Source organism: Aquarana catesbeiana, linkage group LG05 (genome assembly GCF_042186555.1).
Source record: "Aquarana catesbeiana isolate 2022-GZ linkage group LG05, ASM4218655v1, whole genome shotgun sequence".
NCBI lineage: Eukaryota > Metazoa > Chordata > Amphibia > Anura > Ranidae > Aquarana > Aquarana catesbeiana.
Genome location: NC_133328.1, coordinates 338,513,151 through 338,538,116, shown reverse-complemented (window position 1 = coordinate 338,538,116; position 24,966 = coordinate 338,513,151). Strand labels below are relative to the sequence as shown.

The following is a 24,966-nucleotide window of genomic DNA, read 5'->3' as shown; positions in this document are numbered from 1 at the left end:
AGGGGTACCATTTCACACAGGGGTGAGGGCCGAGATCTGGGGGTCCCCTTGTTAAAGGGGGCTTCCAGATTCCAATAAGCCCTCCGCCCACAGACCCCGACAACCACCGGGCAAGGGTTGTGGGGATGAGGCACTTGTCCCCATCGACATGGGGACAAGGTACTTTGGGGGGCTACCCCAAAGCACCCTCCCAATGTTGAGAGCATGTGGCCTGGTACGGTTCAGGAGGGGGGGCGCTCTCTCGTCCCCCCTCTTTTCCTGCGGCCTGCCAGGTTGCATGTTCCGATAAGGGTCTGGTATGGATTTTTTGGGGGACCCCACTCCATTTTTTTTTTAATTTTGGCACGGGGTTCCCCTTAATATCCATACCAGACCTGAAGCGCCTGGTATGGAATTTAGGGGGACCCCCACACCATTTTTTTTAATATTGGTTCGGGGTTCCCCTGTGGGGAATTCCCATGCCGTTTTTATTAATTAACTTTTATGTGTATTGTCGGACCAGCAATTCATTGATAGCCGCGAGTAGTTTTAAATGACTTTTTTTCCTTTGAAATGTAATTTTGCTTTCAGACTGTTCTAAACACGGGAAACATGCGCCCAATTACAGGCATACTATAGACACCCCCAGGTACGAAATTTAAAGGAATATTACACCTTTATTGTTTCACTTTATTAAAATCACTGCTCCCGAAAAACGTCCATTTTTAAAACTTTTTTTTGCATTGTTCCATGTCCCCTGGGGCAGGACCCAGGTCCCCAAACACTTTTTATGACAATAACTGGCATATAAGCCTTTAAAATTAGCACTTTTGATTATTCATGTTCGTGTCCCATCCCTACTCCCTAGCACAATACTTACTGCGTCACACCTCACTCCTTTCTAAGGTATACTTTAAGTCACTGACCATGCATATGAAAACAGCCAAGATGTTCATAACTATTCACTGGGGCTCCACCTGTGATGGAGGAGATGGTGGAGCTTATTTATATAGTGAGAGATTCCCCTTCCAAATTCATGCCACACTGACTTGTTGGCTTTACTTTCTGGAAACGGATACCTACCGTCAAACTAAGCATGACCTCCAGGCGCCACAGATACCTACCAATGCAACTGCTACCTGAACAATCTTTCTTCCTTGCAACTTATTGCTACATGTTAGATCTACATGCCTTCTGTATCTGTGCGGCGCTACCCATATGACCCATCCCACTTCAGACACAGGGTGGCTGAGGTTGCAGAATCCCCACTCGGGGACCTTCGTGGATGGCCCCACTTCCCCTCCCTATCCCATCACCCTTCTTCTACCCCCCCCCACGGTGATCTTAGTTCTCCCCTTTTTCACCACCCCCCCTTTTTCTTTTGTCCATACAGGGCTGAAAGAGCCCGCCTCCTGGAAGGATTTACATTTAGGAGGACCCTACAGACCATGGTAAGTACGTAATAACCAGATGCCACAATAACTTGAGCCCTCCACTACTCAAACCAACCCCCTCTTCCCCTTCCAGAAGCGAGATACCACTAGCCTCCCACCTAACTATATATTGCCCTTTTCCTTCATGCATGTTTCCCCTTTATGCTTTGGGTTCTAAGCAAGATCCCACAATTAGAGTATTTTTACATGCTTGATACTAGCATTTAGATACCTTTTTGTCATTTTAGCCTTATTATTTCCTGATCTATGTGTATAATTACATACCACTACATGTATTTAAAATGTAATTAGCATGGAACCCAGGTTATTATCTTCAATATTTCTATGACCTTGATTTGGTTGTAAAAACATTTATCTACTACCTTTTTCCTGCATTGTGTATTGTGCATATTTCCAATAAAGCTTGTTTTCAAAAAAGAAAAAAAAATTAACAGCACATCTTTTTTGTGGAATTTGCTGGGGACTGATTAATGCATGATAAAGGAGTCATGACAATGTCTGTAAAAAGTTTGATACAATGAGCAACTTGGAAACACACCACCTGTGTAGAGAGTACTAAAGTGGTATTAAATTTAGAATAAAAGAGTATGATATCACAACTTACCAATTCTTAGATGTGGGGGATTAATTTGTTTTCTTTTTTTTGTCTTTCCCCTTTATTTTAACCTGGTGATCCAGCCAGCAAATCTGTTATTTTTCAATTACCTTTAACAAACCAAGTTGTACAGTAAAGGTGAGTTATAGGGCTGAAATAAACCAGTAACACTGATATGGTGCTTACAATGATATGCTTTTATTAATGTATGTAAAACATTTATCCTAAGGGGAACATCTGTTGCTTTAATTGCTTCACAAGTTTTAGCTGGATTCCAACTTTAATTTGTTAGTCAAGTCCAGGTGAATCTGCTGGTACATCTAAACATTACATTCTCTCCATATTGACATTGCTGCTGTCCAATGGTGTTTCCTTTGCTCCTCCATCCAGATTGGAGACACCATAAAGCGGAAGTAAACCCATCCATAAAACAGTTTCATTTCCAGCATGTGCTGGAAATGTAACACTCCCATTGGTTGTGCTCTCAACCAAACTGTCAAACCATCCAATGGCTGGTGTCTAAACTGATCACATGTGCAGAATCATGACAGTTGTAGATTAAACAGAGGCAAAGATGGCAGCTTCCTTGGCTGAAGACTATAGGGGGTTTATTTACACTTTAAGACATGAAGTGTTCTATTGGCTGGATCACGTCAAGTGAAAAAAAAGGATATAAAAAAAAAGAAAATTAATGCAGCCACCACTTTTAGGGTTTAGTAAGGTGAAATATATAATTTTTTTTTGTTTTTAGGATTAATACCACTGTAAGTATAATGTAGAAAGGCTTCATGTATTCAGATATTGTCAAAGATCAGTGTTAATAGTCACTCACTGTTCTTTATCTCATCAGAAAACAAAAAGATAAATTATGAAAATAAATCTTTTTTTGGGGTGGGAAGTGGTATGTACCATTTTAATTTTTACCAGAGGCATTAAAACAGTTATACGTTTTGGCTGTTCAAAATATCTTCAGTTAAGTTCCTGAAGCTGCAGTAATGTTATTAAAAACTCATTTATTTGATCTAGATATTTGATTAATCACCTTTAAAATCTATATAAATCTAAATGAGTATGTAGTAAACTGTTCTAGAGATTCAGACATTCTGTATATTATACAAACTATGACTGATAATACAGGTATTGAAACTTAATACAATCCCAAAATTCAATACAATGTTGATTCTGTAAATGCCTATTGTAGGGCACATACATTGCACTGCAAGGAGTATGGGTAGTGACAGAGCTACAATCTGTGCCAAAAATCTCAATTTGCTAACTGTGTACTGGGGTCAGAGGATCCCAGAGGCACACAGATGCAACATACAGAACACAAGGTAAATGCAAACATCTAGCCTACTATTAGGCAATTTAATCAGTGTAATAGCTTTAATATAATAATAGATTCCCTTTAAAATGAACCTGAACAAATTGCTGTTCTGTTAAGAGTATCAAAATTAACAGGTCCCATATAGTCAATAGTATTTAATGACTAAATCTGTTAGTATTTTGTAGGTTTTCTAAGATACTTTATAGGTACATCATTAAATAAGACCTCTCGGGCCTGCAATATATAAGCCAAGGTTGTCGCACTCTCTCCAGCAGCTAGGTGAGGTATAGGGAAATAGTTTTAACAGCCTAACTGGGGTGTAATACCATTGATGTAGAATTTTAAGGGAGATTTCCCAGTGCATGATACAGTTTTTAGATGCCAGAAGTTGTTTTGTAGTTTTGAGGCTTTGTACCAATGTGATAAAGAGAAGGCTCATTAGAGGTTGGATTCCCAGGCTTTCATGGAAGACGATTTACGTGGGTTGGGATCTTGATTAACAATACGGTAGATAAAAGAGATGCCTTTAATAAGTTGTGCTATTATAAAAAGATAAAGTATTGCTGGGAATGTGAAATTCTCCCTTCCTAAGGTTTGTTAGGATGGACTGGAGACGTAGATATTCATATGGAAGACCCAATGTAAATAAATCACAGTCCTTCTGGTTATAGAGAGGTGAGTCACATGTAAAAGGCTCCAAAGAGGCTATCAGTAGGAATGACAGCTCATGGGTGTAGGACTCCAGGTAGTTCCAACCGGTAGTTTCTGTCGGATGGAGATTTCGGCTTTTATGGATAAGTAGGAAGACCGAGGAGTTATTATACCTAATAAAATAGCAATCAGTGTGCCCTGCAAGGAGGATCCCAGTAAAAAAACTTTCAATGGAAGTCCAAGTATGGTCTGCACATAGTGACCACCAGAATTTGAGTTGATCTAGAATCATTTCTTGGTAAAAAGCCTTGAGATTGGGGACTCCCAAACCAGCAATGTATAGAAGAGCATGAGGAGGAAAATTGTATACCTAAATACTTAACAGTCAAGTTGGGGGCCCAGGAGAAACCAGAGGACACTGAAATGGCTTTTTTAAGGCTTGCAGATAGGCAATATGTGAGACATAGAAATGTTTTCTTTATAGAAAGAGATCTAGCTAAATTTGAGTAGGACTGTTGTAAGGGGCTGTAATGAGGTTAGAGGGTTAGTAATGGAAAGAATTATATTATCCGCATATAAACCAATGTTGTATTCTTGACCCCCTATTTTAAAGCTGGATATTTTTGAATGCATTTGAATAGTTTGGGCAAGTGGTTCCATCACTAGTGCAAAAATGATAGGGGAAAGGGAACATTCCTGTTTAGCGCCATTAGCTATTGTGAGGGAAGATACGAGGATTCGTGAGTTGAATACTCTTGCTGGGTAGTAGACTATAAATACTCTAATATCACCATCTATAGTCCCAGTCAGACCAAAGGTGTGTAGAACTGAATTAAGATAGCGCCAATGTACAAAGTCGAATACCTTCTCCACATCCAATGACAGTAGCAGAAAAGGCACTCAACTACTCTCTGCCCAATGAAGGATATTGAGAGTACATCTGGTGCTGTCTAATGTTTGTCAGGCTTTCATAAATCCCACTTGGTCTGAATGAATTACATGTGGGAGTATGTCTTCCAGCCAAGAGGAGATAAGCTTTGCATACATTTTCATATCAGAATTTAGTAAAGAGAAATCTTCCAGTAGTTAGCGGAAGATGTATGTGACTTATCTGGTTAAGGTAGGATTACAATTAAATACAACAAATGAAGGCGCAACAACTTAAAACCATAAGTGACCCAAAAGAAATCTGTAATATTATGTAATCAATCTGTATTAGATCTATAGCAAATACGTAATATATGCACAGTCTGTATAAGTCTATGTGCAAACAAAAGGAAGAGGTTAAAGGTCCAGAGCAAGCAGGGCAGCCATCATAGTAGAACAGAAAGCGAGTTCCAGGAAGCTGCAGTAAAAACAAGGAGAGAGGCACCTCTGGGTGCAGACGTTTAAAACAACTTTTAATTAACATATAGTCATCAACTCATATTTCAGTGGAAAGTGACAGGCATTTAAGTGTTAAAATAGTAGTTTCAGGGTGGTGATCCTGGATCCTGAGCCTTCTATTCCTCCCTCAGAACGGTCTGGTCAAAGGAGATGTCCACCTCTGGATGGATGGGCCAGCTCAGGAAGACAATCTCAAGTGACCCGTCTGGGCCAGGGCATTTATGTAAAGGCAACGTATGACATTTTGTATTCCCGTGGTGGAAATGGAGGACGAGAGGCTAGTAAGTTAAGCTGGGGTGATTTTTTGTAGGTTCAGGGATGTTAGGAAGCTCTATATTTGAGATTCTGATAGGGATTGAGATGTTTGACCTGGTCATAAGTTATGAAGAACAGTGTAAAATTCTGCAAATGTATTTGTAACGTGTGAGGGGTTAGTGATTCGGGCATCTGTAGAGTCAAGGATGTATACAATACAATTCTTGGCTGATTCTTTTTTAATCTGTCCTGCTAAAAAAGAGCCAACATTGTTACCCACTGTATAGAAGTTAAGTTTGAGACATTTTAGGTAAAAGCCATATTGGGAAATTATGCATTGTGAGAGTTTATGGCGGTGTATTGGGTTTTGTGTCACTCTTCTAAACTCTTCTAGAGTACAAATGGAATCAGAGAGTTGAGTCACTAATCGCTTTCGCTTCTCCTGAGCACCCAATTTTATAAAAAAACCCTCTTATATACAGTATGCATTATGAGCTGACCACAAAGTGTAAGTATTGTCAACAGAAGTAGTTTTAAGTTGTTTTCTATTTAAATATTTGATAGTATCACACTCCTGGAGTCTCATTTCTCCCGGCCAAGTCTTAACATGAAGCAGAAACAGGGACTTAAACTGAGTGTCATATTGGGATACTGCCTGTGTTTCCTATACCAAAAGATTGAAGCAAGATCCATGCATTCATTCTATGATATACCACCTATCATTTGGGGTCTAACGATTTGGTAAGAGACTGTGTGTTTAGTGGTGGTGAGTGCACTGGTCACATACACATCTATGTAGCAGATGAGGTTTAATATTGATAAATGTAAAGTTTTGCACTTGGGGGCTAAGAATATCCATGCATCATACATACTAGGGGGAGTACAACTGGGAGAATCAATGGTAGAGAAGGATCTGGGTGTTTTGGTAGATCATAAGCTTAATAATCGCATGCAATGCCAAACTGCAGTTTCCAAAGCAAGCAAAATCCTTTCTTGCATTAAGAGAGGTTTGGACTCCAGAGTCGGAGAAATTGAGAAAGTGCAGAGAAGGGCAAGCAAACTGATAAGAGGCATGGAGGAGCTCAGCTATGAGGAAAGATTAGAGAAACTGAATTTATTCTTTCTTGAGAAGAGGAAATTAGGGGGGAAATGGTCAATAAGTATAAATACATAAGGGGTCAATTTAGTTAACTTGGTGTTGAGTTATTCACTTTTCAGGTCATTACAGAGAACAAGGGGGCATCTGGAGGAAAAGAGATTTAATCTCCAAATAGGTTTCTTCACAGTAAGAGCTGTGAAAATGTGGAATAAACTCCTTCAAGAGCTGGTTCTGGCCAGCTCAGTAGATTGCTTTAAAAAAAGGGCCTGGATTAATTTCTAAATGCACATAATATAACTGGATACTAACATTTATAGGTAAAGTTGATCCAATTGCCTCTTGGGGTAAGGAAGGAATATTTTCCCTATCCTAAGCAATGAAACTTTATCTCTCAAGAACCGTTCCCTTCATACTTGTAATACCATCCCCCATATCAGACACAAGAATGTACCAAACCAGAAGATTTTGATAAACTTGCAAACAGATTAGGAGGTAGCTGCAAGACAATTCTTTCATGTGCAAATCATGTAGTATTTTGTTTAGTTTTATATGATTCTAACAAAGATCCAGTCATCTAAAAACCCAGAGCTCTAATCAGAAATGAGACACAAAAGTAAACAATGTTTTCTGCTAATTGATGGATTCAGGGGACTTAAAAACACGCTGACCTTATTGAGCCAATAAAAAAAACTTTTAAATTAAAATTATTTAGTAGTAGCTATTATCCTTTTAATATTAATTAAGTGAAAAGCATCCCGGTTTATAAAATCTCTTAAACAGTCAAAAGGTTTTCAATCAGATTATTTTTATGGAACAAAATTACTTTATCTTGGATTAAAGCCATCTAAATATAAACCCTTTCAATATGCTGGCAGGAAATGTTATCTTCATTGTCATTGTATTTTCCAGTTGGCTGGAATTTGGCATTTGATCTGTACCACAATTGCACTTCATAAAGTATTTTAAATGAATAGTTCATGTGAGGGTTGTCTTTTTTGAAAACCAAACAAAAAATAACTGGCTAATATTTTTTTAAACCGTATATTTGAGGAATTTTTTGCAAACAAATACAAAAGCATTGGATATCAAATAGCTGTACATGGAGATATGCAATGTTCAGTTAAGTAGTCAGGGTGTGTCTTAAAATGAACAGTAGTACATTTAGTTGTCTCGAGAGATAAGCAGAAACATTAACAAATAGTAACCAAACATGAACATTCTAACAAGGGGGAGTGAGATGTGTTTTAATGTATTGTAAAAGTCTTAGTGATTGGTTTTATATAAGGGTAATTCCCTTCCAGTTCATAGCTTTTAGTTGGGGATAGGTAACCGTATCCATCCCGTCACCCCCTTGGAAGCAAATTGTGGCGAAACAGGCACTGGTGACTGTGACAGACCTAGCCGGGAAAGAGACTTTTGGAGGGGACTGTATGCTAGCCTCTTGCCAATCGATCGGGGGCCCTTGCATTTGGGGAAACGGTGCTCTTTGTGAGCTGTATGCTGGGGGACTCTTGAGGTGGTATTACTGTGGATTCGGGTCCTGGTCCCCCAGGACACACAGACTCTGGGGACCCTGGATTTGCCATATTGGAATAGTGGCTGATTCATAATGCTGGGACACATACTGTTAGGAGATGCTGATGTAAATTCCAACACCTGTCTGTCTATTGTCTGCTAAAATGTGTATTGTAAATAAGTCTACTATGGGATCTAAGAGTCATTAGATCCCCATTGTTATTTGTGTTAATTAACTCTGCTATTGTGCGAAGAAGAGTCTATGTTGATTGTGATAATGCTGATTGGATTTTCTGAACTACAAGATGGCCAGTCTGGCCTAACGGTCATGTCTGAGTCATCTAGGCTGTCTAAAGGGATTAGTTAATTAGCTCATGTTAATTAGGTTAATTAGGTTACAGCTGTATTGTTAGAGTAATATGAGCAGGAGGTCTACACCTCCACTTTGTATAAAAGCCTGTATTTTGTCAATAAAGATAGATTCCTGTTTGAACTTACATACAGCCTGCCTGGTGTTTGTTCTGAGCTATCACAACTGGGTTAGAACGGCACATAGCTGATGTTCTAATCCCGGAGCATTGGATGACCGAACCATCAGACGTTGCAATCTGATTCAATAGCTGCAGAGGAGTGTCGGGAGAGTGGAATTCGAGCGAGCAAGGGGCTCGTTACATTGGTTGGCAGCCGTGGGATTTGCTCTCCAGTTACTGGGACACTCCAAACCAGCCTGCAGGAGAGCCACGCTGAAAGACTTACTTGAGAGCCGTAGAGGGAATGGTGGGATCGTGCTTCCTTGCCGTGAACACATCCAAACCATCACCTGGATCCAAGGTAGCAGGATAGAGGAGAGGAGAGATACCAGCCACCATGGATGAGGAATTCAGAAGGAGGTTACGAGAGAAGGAGATACAGCACAGAGGACCAGTATCAGAGCAGGTCCTGCTAGGATGGTTAGATTCTATCCGCTGTGAACTCTGGAAGGAAGCGCTAGCCCGTGAGCAGCGACACCAAGGAAAAGTTCTCCCCTCCATCCATGTGAGGTACTGGTCGCAGTATGAAGTGTGAATGCTGTTTTGGGGGGAACAGCCGAACCAGGAGTGGACAGCCGAGTTAAGCAGGCTGATCTGGGCAGAAATACGGTTGGACGAGAGCTACAGAGCCCTCCAGTGGTATGTAGCCCAAGTGTGCCCATGGACAGCGGATGACAGCCCCACGGAAGGCTTTGACTACGATGGCCTGGGGTTGTTATACTGGAGGCTGTCCAGGGACCCTGACTTTGGAAGTGATCGCGAGTGGCGTTTGGAGGAAATAATGGAGCACAGAGAGCGGAAGTGCACTGGGCACTGGAAGATTTGGAGTTTCTGGCTGTTCAGGAATGAGAGTTGGAGATCGCCTACAAACAGCTGTTAGACTCTGCTCAGCAGCAGGGTGGTGCTCCCTTTGCCTGGGACTATCATGAAATACCAGTTGACAACTCTGAAATCCTGGCTGAAGAGTTGACAATGTGGCAGAGTAACGGTGTACTTTGCCAACCTGCCCCCGCAGCTATGGAGGCGGTGGTCTTATGGCGGATGCAGCAAGTGCTGACTGACCTTGATGAACCTGTTTCTGCATTGGATGATCTTGGATGGAGGAATGTGCCTGTCCAGCAGAATGCCAGAGAATCGGCAGTGGAAAATCTGAAGATTGCCATCCCCAAACCTGAAGTGCTGACAACAGGGCAGAGCTCTGCTAACCTCTGCCCAGCACTGATAGCATCTTCTGGGTTCCAGGGACAGGAGATGGTGAACCTTTATCCCCAGACACCAGTTGCAGAGACAGGGGATTTGATAGACTTTTCTGCTGAGGAAGAACAACCTGGTGAGTCTCCAGCAGAAGAGGAGCTGTTATTAGGGCCAAACTTCACTATACTCTGCCCAGCACCAACAGAAGTATCTGTGAAGTTACAAGGAACTTCCCCAGCTGAAGCGCTGGCAACCGGACAGGGGGTCCAAGATCTCTGCCCTACACCTGCGTCGGTTCCGGAGGCTCAGGGTGAGAAGGAGGTGGTCACTTCCCAGCAGCAGATCAGGATACAGGGGGAGAAGGGAGAGGAGGTGTTCGTCGTCCCTCCCCAACAGTTGGCTGGAGCAGATGGTGTGGGGTTTCCAGCAGAAGGGCTGGCAACAAGGCCGAGTACTGCTGGACTTTGCCCTCAACTAACAGAGCATGGATGTCCTGTGAAGGTGGATGGGACTTCAGTCTCCACCTGTATACCCCAGGGATGCTGGGCAGTTGGCCCAGATCCCCAACAGCATGACAGAGTGAGCCCAGACACCCTGTCTTCTCTCCAGCGGCAGAAAGGACTCCAGGGAGAAGGGACAGTCCAGGCCTCTCCCCAGCAGCAGATATGTTCTCTGAGAGAGGCAGAGGTTGGCTGGGTGAGTAATGCTTTATTTGGAACAATTTGTTTGGGGTACTGTGTGGGTACAGCCATTAGAGGACTGGAACTACTGACTAACTTCGGAGTCAACCCGTCTGGGGTCTCCTCCTGTGTTAGTCTCCTGCCGAAAGGGGAGAAATGTGACAGACCTAGCTGGGAAAGAGACTTTTGGAGGGGACTGTATGCTAGCCTCTTGCTGATCAATTGGGGGCCCTTGCATTTGGGGAAACGGTGCTCTTTGTGAGCTGTATGCCGGGGGACTCTTGAGGTGGTATTACTGTGGATTCGGGTCCTGGTCCCCCAGGACACACAGACTCTGGGGACCCTGGATTTGCCATATTGGAATAGTGGCTGATTCATAATGCTGGGACACATACTGTTAGGAGATGCTGATGTAAATTCCAACACCTGTCTGTCTATTGTCTGCTAAAATGTGTTTAGTTTAGTTTAGGATTAGTTAATTAGCTCATGTTAATTAGGTTAATTAGGTTACAGCTGTATTGTTAGAGTAATATGAGCAGGAGGTCTGCACCTCCACTTTGAGTGTATAAAAGCCTGTATTTTGTCAATAAAGATAGATTCCTGTTTGAACTTACATACAGCCTGCCTGGTGTTTGTTCTGAGCTATAACAACTGGGTTAGAACGGCACATAGCTGAAGTTCTAATCCCGGAGCATTGGATGACCGAACCATCAGACGTTGCAATCTGATTCAATAGCTGCAGAGGAGTGTCGGGAGAGTGGAATCGAGCGAGCAAGGGGCTCGTTACAGTGACCATCTCAGGAACCTTCCCCTATGTGTCCGGAGGGAACACGTCAGCATTATTTAAGACAGTTAGGTATATGATGGTAGGGATAGGTTAAGGTTGGAACCAAATTTCCTGTAAGTTTATCTCTCTAATGTTATGGCCCGGGTCATAACCAAGATTAACTGGTGATGGTCAAATGGTTGGTAATTTTGTCAGGGCTGTCAGTGTTAAAGACATATCAGGAGGTATTCTTTGGATGTAGGTGTTTTGCCGCACCTGACTATTGCAACCATGGTTGCCAGGAGGAAAATGTTTTGTGGTAGTTTCCTCTACTGGAGGCCATCATGAGTTGGTAACTGTAGTGTGTGTTTATCATTTCAAGAGTGTTCTCAATAGTGGGGGTTGTGACCGATTTTCACAGGCAAGTGATGCTGAGGTTGCTAAGAGGATGTGTGTGATTATTATTCTTAGTGAGGTAGGGATGGCTTCTATTGTTAGATTTAGGAGTGCCAGTATGGGGGAGAAGGGGATGTGGCATTTGGAGACATTTCTTAGGATATGGAAGATAGTGGACCAGTAAGGGGGTATATGTTAGGACATGCCCATAAGATATGGAATAGGTCCCCCCTTGCTTTTTGGCATCTCCAGCAGAAATCAGTTGATTGGGAGCCAAAAGAAGCAAGTCTGGTAGGGGTTAGGTACCATATTTGAGATAATTCCCATAGAACTAAGCAGGTAGATTGGTATATAGATGGTATATAGATTTGAATGCTGTTTGCCATTGTTCCTCAGTGAAGTAGTCTCCCAAGTTTGATTCCCAGTGTAGATGTGAAGTATGTTTAATAAAGTCCTTTTTCTGGTGTAAGGCGTTGTAGAGTAATGAGATACCTTTCCACATAGGGGATGAGTGGGTTAAAAAGGACCATATGGTGGAAGGTAAGGAGTACATTGGTTTCGGTTCTGGTAGGGGGAATAAGCAATGGGTTATCCGTAGGTGAGTAAAATATTCAGAGGCTGGAAGTGCAAACTCTGGGAGAAGGTTTTTAATTTGGAATTGGAGAACAGGTCTTGGATGTGAAGTATACCTTTGTTAATCCACTGGGACAGCAAGAGGTCTGGTGTTAGTTGTGTGAGAACTCCTATCAGGATAAGGGGTGATAAGGCTTGCGAGGGTGGTAGCGCTATTTCTGTAATCGCTTTCCATGTACATGCTCAGGCTTTCATTGTAGGGGAAAGAGTATTCGGTATGTTGATGCCTAAAAGAATCCGTAAAGTCCAAGTTTTTAGGTCTTATCTGATGAGTGAAGACTGGCTAATATTTTTGAAAGCTGTAGGAAGTATCAATGAAGTATGAGAGCAACAGCACCCTCACAGTTCATGGAGAAGTCTTTCTGCCTTCCTGTGAATTAATTATGCAGTTGTGTGGGTGGAGCCCCATACAGTCACACTGTTTTTAAATTGTGGCATCAGGTGCAGGGAGAGGATCCACTATGATTATCTTGTGGTTGTCTGGTTGTTGTTCTGTCACCTGATTGTCTTGACTTTTCATACATGATACACATGAAAGACTGTTTTAAAGTGAAACTAAAGCATGCTATTGTTTAATTAAAGTACAAACATGTTATACTTACCTGCTCTGTGCAATGGTTTTGCACAGAACAGCCTCCGATCCTCCTATTCTTGGGTCCCCTGCTGGTGCTCCTGGCTCCTCCCCCCCACTGCATGCCCACCATAGGAAGCTGCTACCTATGGGGGCACTTGTGCAGGCTTGCTCCCAAGCAGGGCTGTTTGCATCTATTTAGACACACAGCCCAGCTTGGTCCTGCCCCCCCGTTCTCTGCTCACAGGTACAGCAGCAGGATCCAATAACTCCCGCTGCTCTCAGCCAAGCCTGTGAGAGTGAGGAGAGGGGAGAGGAGCTGCTGGAGATGTGCACAGCACTGGACCAGGATCAAGCTCAGGTATATATTTAGGAAGGCTGCAGGGGGAGCTGTATATAAAAGGTGTTTTACCTTAATGCAGAGAATGCATTAAGGTAAAAGAAACCTTTTACCTTTACAACCACTTTAATAATGTTTGAGTAGTTTGGTTTATGTATCAATATCTTCTTGGTAATGATAATTCTTCTAAACTCTTACATTTTATTTACTATGTAACTGTAATCCAGGGATCGTTTCAGGAGGTTTGTCTCAGAACAGTACAGATTCAAAAAGCAGGACTATGACAGCCTGATTTGTTCCCTTTTTTTCCTGAAGCCCAATGATAGAAGACGCATTCAGAAGTTGTTGGATATATAGCCTTGACATACCTTATCTTCTGAACATGCTGACATCTGGACTAACCTCATAAAGAGGATACTGATGTTATTAATTTGGTGCTGGTCTCTCAGGAATGGAACACTACGTCAAAACTGCTCTGATTTGCCAGTAGTACAAAGAAGCCATTTGTGAGCATTTTGTAACTTTGTGTCTGTATATTAGTGAGGCTGCTAAAATAAACTCTTTCCCCAAGAGCACAATGACAAGTAGAAGTTCCATAATAAATAGCAAATTTTTGCCAAGTGACCATTTTGAATAATTATCAGCAGTGCCCAGAGCTTTATACTGTAAAATCATAAATATAATTAGAAGTGTTTAAACTGCTGATTTTAATTTGCATAATACATTCCAATAAAAGCATGCATTTATAAATTGACTTTGTATTGTTTCTTTAGTCTACTTCTCAGCAGTCTTCCTTGAAAACTGACAGGTAACCTTTAATATACCATATGTATCCTGTTTTTAATAATAACAAAAGTGTACCTATCTGTATGATATATTTTCCTTGGTATATTTTGAACAGCCAAAAAATATTAATAATACAAATTTTCCTTTGGAATTAATAAAGTATTCCGAATCTGAATCTGAATTACATTTAAATCCATCCCATTAATAGCTATATTCCACTACATTACATACTATTTTACAGTAAAAATAATGTCATACCACTTTACCCCTCTCTGTGAACTTCACAGCTGCTCAACAAACTTGCACAGTTAATAAGATAACATAAAAATTGTATATTAAAATTAGCAGCACTTGAACATTCTCTGTGTAGTTTTCCCTTATAAAGAAATTAAAGTGATTGTAAACCATCACCCAAACCTTACAGTGTAAAATAGAAATTAAATGCAAAACATTTTTTATAGATATAAAAAACATAATGAATGCCTTTTTTCCCATTTTTATAAGTGATCACATTCCCTCTGTTCTCAGCTACATGAGAGCTGTGGGAGGATAAGCAGCAGCACACTGATCTTCTCAATGAATGGCTGTGTAGCAGGGGGTGTCAGGACAAGTCTGATCATTGAAGGAGAGTACACTGAGTTCCCAGCATAGCTAGAGAACTGACCACATTGTGCTATCTTACTTAGTGTGGTCAGTTTTTAGAAGGAAAGTGAGGGGACTATACAGGAACACCAGCAATTTCACACATAGTAAGCTATACAAAGAGAACAGAATACTTTCTCATACAAGTACATGGTACAGCAGGCACATATCAGGAATATGAACGGTATTGGCCTAGTATAAATATATATACAGTACATGCCAATATGTGTATTTGTATAAATGGCCCATTTGCTCATAACAGGTTTCCAGCCATAGGCATGCCAACTGCTGTGCGACTTTGGCTGTTCCTGCTGATCCTTTACATGGTGTTTGTATATGTGGCATCTTTATATCTTGTAGCGTATACCAGCTAACTTGGCACCCACTTGATGCCTTACTCACATGGGTGGGCTCTCAATGGTGAAGTGAGAGATAAAATGAAGATGCACAGGGCATTTTCCAATTGGTGTTAACTACTTGCCAACCACCTCACGCAGATATACTGTGGCAGAATGGCACGGGCAGGCAGAGTAATGTATGGGTATGTTACTCCCCTCCCGCAGGCGGCATCCTTCCAGGAGCGATATGTCCTGAGGGGGAGGCCACTGTTTCATGGCCTCTCCCTCACGATCGCTCCTGGCGAATGAGAAGCTTCCTCTGTTTCTGAAATGTAAACAGAAGCAAAGGAAATGATGTTATCTCTCCTCATGGAGCATTTTCATTCCGGCTCCCGAGGAGAGAAGACATCACAGTGTGTCTGCACCAACAGTACACTAACACTAGCACACATAGGCACATAAACCCCCCCGATCACCCCCCCTGCACCCCCTGTCACCCCCTGTCACAGTGACACCAATAGCAGTTTTTATTTTTTTACTGATTACTGCATTGGTGTCATTTGTGACTGTTATAAGGGTTAGGGCAGTTAGTGGTAGGTCCCTTTAGGTCTAGGGTACCCCCTAACACCCCTAACAAAAGTTTAACCCCTTGATCACCCCCCAGTTAATCCTTTCATCCCCTGTCACCAGTGTCAATAAGCAATCTTTTTTCTGATCGCCATATTAGTGTCACAGGTGATGCTAGTTAGCCAGGTAGGTATTTAGGTTCACAGTCAGCTTTTTATAGCGTCATATACTACCTAATAAAGGTTTTAACCCCAGATTGCCCCCTAGTTAACCCTTTCACCAGTGATCACCGTATAAGTGTTATGGGTGACGCTGGTTAGTTAGTTTGTTTTTTTATACCCGCCGTTTATTACCCAATAAAGGTTTAACCCCCTGATCGCCCGGCGGGTAATATCAGTTAGGTTTTAGGGTCAGTTAGGGTCTGCATCGCCCCAGGCAGAGTCAGATTAGTGCCATTACCGCTAACATCCACACACGCAGCATACACCTCCCTTATTGGTATAGTATCTGAATGGATCAATATCTGATCTGATCAGATCTATACTAGCGTCCCCAGCAGTTTAGGGTTCCCAAAAACGCAGTGTTAGTGGGATCAGCCCAAATACCTGCTAGCACCTGGGTTTTGCCCCTCCGCCCAGCCCAGCCCAGCCCAGCCCACCCAAGTGCAGTATTGATTGATCACTGTCACTTACAAAACAACACACATAACTGCAGCATTTGCTGACTCAGGCCTGATCCCAGTGATCGCTAACAGTTTTTTTGGTAGTGTTTGTTACAGTTGCTGACAGTCAGGCGTACCAGACCCCAATCTTCTTCTGCTGTTGAGGTGAAAGAACTGCAGGGCTCTCGTATGGAGCAGAGAAGTACTAGTGCTGCTCATCCTTCTGGTGAACAGGCAAGCACCAGTGGCCTAGTACACCCTGGTCATAGTCAAACCAGCACTGCAGTAACACGTGGTGACGTGGCAAGTCCCATAAGTGCAGATCAAGCTGGTGAGGTGGCAAGCACAAATAGTGTCCCGCTGCCACCAAGAAGACAAAGACAGGCCCGTCGAGCCCATAGTGCCCTTCCTACTGCATTCGCCAATTCTAATTGGGAACCCACCACTTCTGCAGCATGCATACTTCCGTCATTCACTGGCCAACCCGGAAGTCAGGTGGAAACAGTTGATTTTACGTCACTTGATTTTTATTCGCTGTTTTTCACCGAAGATCTCTATAGATCTATTGTGGACCAAAGTAATTTGTATGCTGGTCAATTCATCGCCGCTAATCCCCAATCCTCCCTTGCCAGAGATTGGAAACCAATTATGGTTTCAGAATTTAAGACCTTTCTGGGCCTATCCCTCGGCATGGGCATAGTTAAAATGAGTACATTGCGGTCATATAGGTCCACTGTCCCAATTCACCATATGCCCATAGTCTCTGCCTCCATGACCAGGGCACGATACGAGCAGATCTTGCAGTTCATGCATTTCAACAACAATGAACTCTGTCGTCCTCGTGGAGACCCTGGATACGATAGGCTCTACAAAATTTGGCCCCTCGTAAACCACTTCAACCAACATTTTGCAGACTTGTTTACTCCCCATCAAGTTGTCTGCGTTGATGAGTCCCTGATTGATGACCCCCAGATACAGGGTCAAGATGTATAAACTCTGTGACAGGGCCACAGGCTATACATGTAGTTTTATGGTTTACGAGGGAAGAGATAGTCACGTGGTGCCGCCAAACTGCCCAGATTACAGAGGGAGTGCTGGCAAGATTGTGTGGGACTTGGTGTCACTCTTATTCGGAAAGGGGTACCATTTGTATGTGAACAATTATTACATGAGCGTGCCACTTTTTAATCACTTGTTTGATCATCAGATTGGCGCATGTGGCACCGTGCAATCTAATTGCTGGGGCTTTCCCCAGCGGCTTGTAGATTCCCGTCTTAGGCTGGGGGAGAGAGCCTGCTTGAAGTGTAATAACTTGTTCACTGTGAAGTGGAGGGATAATAAGAATGTTTTTATTCTTTCCTCCCTTCATGCAGACACGACGGTCCAAATTCCTACGGCGACTGGTGTTGTGGAGAAACTCCTCTGTGTCCACGAATATAACCAAAATATGGGAGGAGTGGACCACAATCACCAGTTGTTGGTGTCGTACCTAGTTGCCCGTAAGGCCAGACGGTGGTACAAAAAAGTGTCTGTTTATTTATTTCAACTGGCTTTGCTGAACACTTATGTGCTATACAGAGCTTCAGGATGGACTGGATCCTTCCATCAATTGCAGGAAGAGATCGTCAGAGCCCTTCTGTTTCCAGATGGTGCTCAACCTCACCTTCCCAATCCAAATCAAGTAAGCTGGCTGCATGAGAGGCATGTTGCGCATGTACTCCCGAGTACCCCTACCCAACGAGCTCCCCAAAGAAGATGTCGTGTCTGCAGTAAGAGCGGATATAGGCATGACACCCGCTATTATTGTCCCTCCTGTCCTGACAATCCTGGTCTTTGCATTGGTGAATGTTTTGAACGCTACCATACACTAGTTGAGTATTAGCATAGGGTACAGCACTGCACAGACTAGGACACACTTTCACAGGGTCTCCCAAGATGCCATCGCATTTTGAGAGACCCGAACCTGGAACCGTTGCAGTTACAACCGTTACAGTTATAAAAAAAAAGTGTAAAAAAAAAAAAGGAAAAAGTAAAAAAAAAACACAAAAAAATATAAAATAAAAAAAAAAAAATAGTTGACGTTCGTTTTATTGTTCTCTCTCTCTCTATTCTCTGTCTATTGTTCTGCTCTTTTTTACTGTATTCTATTCTGCAATGTTTTATTGTTAGTATGTTTTATCATGTTTGCTTTTCAGGTATGTCATTTTTTTTATACTTTACTGTTTACTGTGTTTTATTGTTAACCATTTTTTTGTTTTCAAGTAAGATCATTCAGCTGCAGCGCAGATTTATTTATCTTGAAAACAACAGCGTTTACTCCCACGATACATAAAGCCATGACTCCAACGCAGTTGGAGGTGATTTCACCACCACAGTTACAAAAAGAGCATATATGCCAAAGCATGGGGGCAGCAGGGGCGGAGGAGTGATTTGTTCCTAACTTTTGGGGCGGATGCCTCCATGCCTCGGCATATATATATATTAGGCACAGATTGCGTCAAAAAATGATTTTTTTTTTACTATTTTTTTTGTATTTGCTTTGCAGGTATGGTATGTCTTGTTATACTGTAATGTTACTTTTTTTTTAATGTTAACCATCTGGCTGGGGGAGAGAGTACAGGGATACCCACATATGTGGTATCCCTGTACTCAGGAGAAGCAGAAGAATGTATTTCGGGGTGTAATTCCACATATGCCCATGGCATGTTTGGGCAATATATCATTTAGTGACAACTTTGTGCAAAAAAAAAAATGTTTGTCATTTTCCCGCAACTTGTGGCAAAATATAAAATATTTCATGGACTCAACATGCCTCTCAGCAAATAGCTTGGGGTGTCTACTTTCCAAAATGGGTTTATTTGGGGGGGTTGTGCCATGTTGGCATTTTATGGCCTTCAAAACTGTGATAGGTAGTGAGGAGTGAAATAAAAAATTTACACCCTTAGAAATCCTGAAGGCGGTGCTTGATTTTCAGGACCCCTTACGCGGCTAGGCTCCCAAAAAGTCCCACACATGTGGTATCCCCATACTCAGGAGAAGCAGCAAAATGTATTTTGGGGTGAAATTCCACATATAACCATGGTATGTGTGAGCAATATATCATTTAGTGACAACTTTTTGTAAAAAAAAATATTTTTTTTGTCATTAATCAATCACTTGGGACAAAAAAAATAAATATTCAATGGGCTCAACATGCCTCTCAGCAAATTTCTTGGGGTATCTACTTTCCAAAATGGGGTCATTTGGGGAGGGTTGTACTGCCCTGCTATTTTAGCACCTCAAGAAATGAGATAGGTAGTCATAAACTAATGCCCTGTACACACGGTCGGATTTTCCGACGGAAAATGTGGTATAGGACCTTGTTGTCAGAAATTCATGTGTGATTGGCTCCATCACACATTTTCTATCGGAATTTCTGACACACAGAGTTTGAGAGCTTGCTATAAAATTTTCCGACAACAAAATCTGTTGTCGGAAATTCCAATCGTGTGTACACAAATCTGACACACAAAGTGCCATGCATGCTCAAAATAAATTAAGAGACAAAAGCTATTGTTGGCTACTGCCCCGTTTATAGTCCCGATGTACGTGTTTTAGGTCACCACGTTTAGAACGATCAGATTTTCCGACAACTTTGTGTGACCGTGTGTATGCAAGACAAGTTTGAGCCAACATCCGTCGGAAAAAATCCACGGATTTTGTTGTTGGAATGTCCAGTCAATGTCCGACTGTGTGTACAGGGCATTAAAGCTATGAAATTTCCAGAAAAGGTACCCTAGTTTGTAGACGCTATAACTTTTGCGCAAAACCAATAAATATACGCTTATTGACATTTTTTTTTACCAAAGACATGTGGCTGAATACATTTTGGCCTAAATGTATGATTAAAATTGAGTTTTTTTGGATTTTTCTTATAACAAAAATGAGAAAATATCATTTTTTTTCAAAATTTTTGGTCTTTTTCCATTTATATCGCAAAAAATAAAAATTGCAGAGGCAATCAAATACCATCAAAAGAAAGCTCTATTTGGATGCAAATTAAGTTTAGGTACAGCATTGCATGACCGCGCAATTACCAGTTAAAGCAGTGCAGTGCCAAATTGTAAAAAGTCCTCTGGTCTTTAGGCAGCCAAATGGTCCGGGGCTTAAGTGGTTAAAGTAGAACTCTAGTCAAATTAAAAATCACATATGAGATTTAGGCTGCCCATACCACCGAGCCTGGACTTTTTGTCTGTTGATCCTACCAGTAGAACCACTGGATAGGCACTTCCATTAATAGAGTGACAACACTTTTTTTCTGCAGCTGCTGTCTTTCTAACAACTAGTGATGCATTCTTTTCTGGCACATTCAGGTGTCACCTGGGGATTAAGGTCTGATATGGATTATAAGGGGGAACCATATAAAAAAAAGGGCACAGGGCCCTTCTAAAGTGCATATCGGTCCCTGGGATAAATCCCACTTGTTTTCATGTTGATAAAAATAAAGGCCTCTTCCCCACAGCTCTGGAGTTTGGAAGCTCCCTTCCAAATACCAGATACCCCCCTGTCCACATGAATGTATAAAAGGTGTAATTAGTAAACAAACACTCAGACACAGTTTGACAAGCCCTTTATTAAAAAGAAACCATCAATTAAACAATTAAATTCATCACAAATCACATTGTCAGGCAACATAGATCTACTTCAATGGCAATGACCCACCCATACTTATTCATTTAGGGGGGCAGATATCTGGGAGCCCCCTTATTTTAAGGGGTGATTCCAGATTTTAATAAACCCCTCATCTCATTGGTGGGCACACACAACCACTGGGTCAGAGCTGAGGGGAAGAGTAATTGGATGCCCCTGAATTAGTGACAAGTCTTTTTTGGGAATTGATATGAGTAATAAAACCATATCAGACATATCAGACAGGTATATAATTCCAGTTTTTGCATATAACATTTTACAATTGCAATGTCCATGGTGGCTCTTGGCCTCTTGGAGTTCATCTTCATAAGTCTAAGTCCCTGTGTTCAAACCTGCAGTTTAAAATCATAAAAGTATGTTATTATTATTATATACAAAATATTAACATATGTAATTTTGACATGTGAGCACAGACATACTGGGTATATATATATATTTTTTTTTTTTTTTGGCGAATGTAGGTGCAGACTCATTTATGCTCCTGTAGAATTGGAATTAAGATCTGTGAAACATGTTGAGAAACACAATTCCAGTCCACTACCTATTTAGCCATATGCAATATTGTTGATAATCATAGAGATTTTGTAAAATTACAGTTATATCAAGTGTGATGCAAACAGATGATGGGTCATGGATGAGGATCAGTATCTAAGTGAGGCATTAGAATGAAATATAGCTGGGAGCAACAATGGTCTGACTATGATTTATTATGATATTAATAAAATTACTTGTATTTGTACCATGTAAGTTGTATTGTGAAATACCCTAAAAGTCTGCTTGGTTTTCTTTCCTATACTTGTCTCATCAAAAACCAGATGTGGTATCAGTTATTAATATTTAATTATCTTATGTTTGCTAGTAAATAAAAGCAATTTCATTCAAATTTTTAATGATCACAAACAAGTCACACTAGTACCAATTTGTGTGCTAGTCGACTTAATCTTATCTTATTGATACGCTAACAATTAACGCAAACCATTTTTTGCCTTGCCTGTTTCGCAATGTAGTGTCCAAAGGGGAATAAAGCACTTCTAAAGTAAAGCACATATGCTCACATTAAACCTTACCATTACGCTATGATCACACCGATTTGATATAATTTTAATCAGCAGATTTTGTTGATTATGTTTTGGGGTAAATATATGGGGATGTGCAAATTAGATAAACAGGGAAAATTTGTCCTGCTTTACTGTGTATTCTCTTTCTTTCAATTCCAAGTATACTATTTATTCTCAATAAAATGCAAAAAAGAAAAATGTATGTATCCAAATTTGCTACCAAATGAAAGCTCTATCGGTTCTAAAAAAATGATGGATAATACATTAGGGTAGACAATAAAAATGAAAAGATATAGATATATATATATATTATAAAAGTTATAAAAAGAAAACATGCTCTGGTACTGAAGTGGTTATTAGGGATCACTGCTTTCTGGAAAATTAAGGCTGTTCATACTTTAAATCATGGTATGGGAGCTCTCACTTTCCTTCAGCATTCAGCAAAGGTCAGTGAGTGCTAAAATCTACAATAATCTTATAGGTGAATACGTTCTGATGACAAATCTCTTTGTGGATGGCTGAGATTCAGTGTACACAATTGCATCTAGGCAGCTTTGACACACCTAATACCTTTATTCATAGGACACTAGATGACATCCTCAGTGTATTTTACTAAAATCAGCTTTGTATTGGCTATTATGCATTTAAGGATTCCAATGTTGGTTGATGTTTGTTTTTTAACACCTCATTATTTTTTCTTACCTGCATTTTTGTTTGTATATTTTGTATAGATCTATTACATTAAAAATGAAAACTTTTTCTGTTAAATTGAAAATTAGGCCTACATATTTATGTCCTCTGATGGGCCAAAAGCAACAGGACTCAACACTTCCATAAAATCACACTCTGATTCTGTCCCCCCGGCTGCATTTTTTTCTAATGAAAAAGTAATATATCAATTCTTCAGCTGATGGAATTAGGCTCAGTTTTAAAGCTTGGCCACCACTTTCTATTCTTTCAATATATTGTACATAGAGTTCCCTAATTTCATGCACACTGATTTACCATTTACGTGGAACTAGAGATTCTGTAAATAAACATTACCTTCATTAACAATGCATTTATACACCTGGCAAACTCCCATCGCTTTTTAAGCTTATTTAATGGAATTTATGAGGCATATAAAGTAGCTAGAATTTCAACCTTCATTTATTGCAAAATCATGATCTGCCATCTATTATTTCTAAATGAACATCAGTAGCAGTCACAGAGAGCTACCAATGAGATTAAAATATTAGTTATTTTATTGTTTTATTAGAAAATGAGGAAATGTGCTGTGCTTTAAGATAGTTTTAATTCACTTTCAAATGTAAAAAAATATCCTGCAAGATGAGATACATAAACTTGGCAAGTTTGGTAACGTCTGCTGTGGAGATTGTGTATGTATTTTTAAATGCAAACAGTGTAAGTAACTAGATTGGACTTGGCATCAGCTTCTTGCAATCCTCTGTACAGTAGAGCTCAGACTGGGAAGAAGCACCACAAGGAGCCAGACAGCTGTACTGCAGTGCTCATGTGCTAACAAGGAACATGCAGCTAAGACAAGAGAGCAGAGTGACAGAGAGATGAGCTCATTAGCTTGCTGTTTCTCCTTCCACTATCCAGTCACAGACTGGGGAGCTTTAAAGGTTACCTAAAGTCCAATTGAAGCTTCTGTATTTATGACTGTAATACAGTAAAGCTGCATATACAGTAATAAATCTGCTTGTATTTTTGTTTTCTCCCTGCTTTGTACAGGAGCATGTGTCAAAATCTGCTGTGTTAGCAGTATGTTAGAGAGGTGAATCATTGCTCAACATAGGGTGCAGCAGTCCAGTACTCCAATGGTCCAGCATGACCCTTTCTCAGCCCAAATCAAAAGCGCTGCTTAGGGATCATAAGAGGGATCATAAGAGCTGCTGATTTTAGCACTGGGCAGGGGTTGTCAGAGCATCAGAGACCCATGCCTCTGCGTTCTGTGCGAGAGTAGTGGTCAGTCTTTCCAGTATACTGCCAGGAAAGGGTATTTTAACTCGTGATGCAGAATAAAGTAAAGAAAAAAAATATCAGAATATTTGTTACTTTACACACAGATTGGCTGCATTACCATAATAAATATGGATGCTTCAAGTAGGCTTTAACTGCAGCAGAAAAAAATCATGTCTTCTTCCTTGTCATACAGGGCTGTTTTATGTGTGGCGGAGCTGTGTAAATCTCAAAATTGGATGCACAGAAATGCAAATCCTTTGGCAGGTGCTGTAAAACAGCCTCCTTATAATTTAATCTGTATTAAGCTCTTTGTCTGGAGTTCAACTGCTTAAGAGAGTGATAGAATTGAATAGCTACAATTGTTATGCTTGTTACCAGACCATGCTCAAAAGCAGTCCAAATCAATGTGACTTGATATCAATGGGTCCAGATTTCAGCTTTCTAAAGTCAAACAAATTCCAATACAATAATAGCCAGCTCATAAGACAGAATTCAAAACAAAAAATACACCTGTGAGAACTAACGTCTTTTATTTTTTAACTTGTATACATTTTATACAAATTGTTGTACTGTAAAATAATATTAAATGTATTTAACTGTTATTTATTTTTGCACTTTGTTATATTGTCTTTGTTACTCACATTGTCATTTTCACATTATTGTCATTATTATAGCTAGTGTTAGTAAACAGTTTTCTTTTGTTTTTGTCCTTTTTTCAGATAATCCTAAGCAAACAACACGGGCCACTGTTTACATACTGATTCTGGATGTCAATGACAATGCACCACAATTTGCAATGTTTTATGATACGTTTGTTTGTGAGAATGCAAGACCGGGGCAGGTAACTAAAATTGTGAAAAATACAAAAGTAGAAAAAATATAATAT

At 40.7% G+C, this 24,966-nt stretch overlaps 1 protein-coding gene across 5 annotated transcripts in view; it reads left to right on the top strand.

Moving 5' to 3' along the window:
• Nucleotides 1-24,966, top strand: part of LOC141144826 (cadherin-10-like) — an 881,011-nt gene that overhangs the window by 798,364 nt on the left and 57,681 nt on the right. For all 5 annotated transcript variants that reach the window (XM_073630880.1, XM_073630882.1, XM_073630881.1 and 2 more), the window contains one exon: nucleotides 24,800-24,921. In XM_073630880.1, coding sequence (XP_073486981.1) covers nucleotides 24,800-24,921 — 122 coding nt within the window. The remainder of the gene's footprint in view (nucleotides 1-24,799; nucleotides 24,922-24,966) is intronic.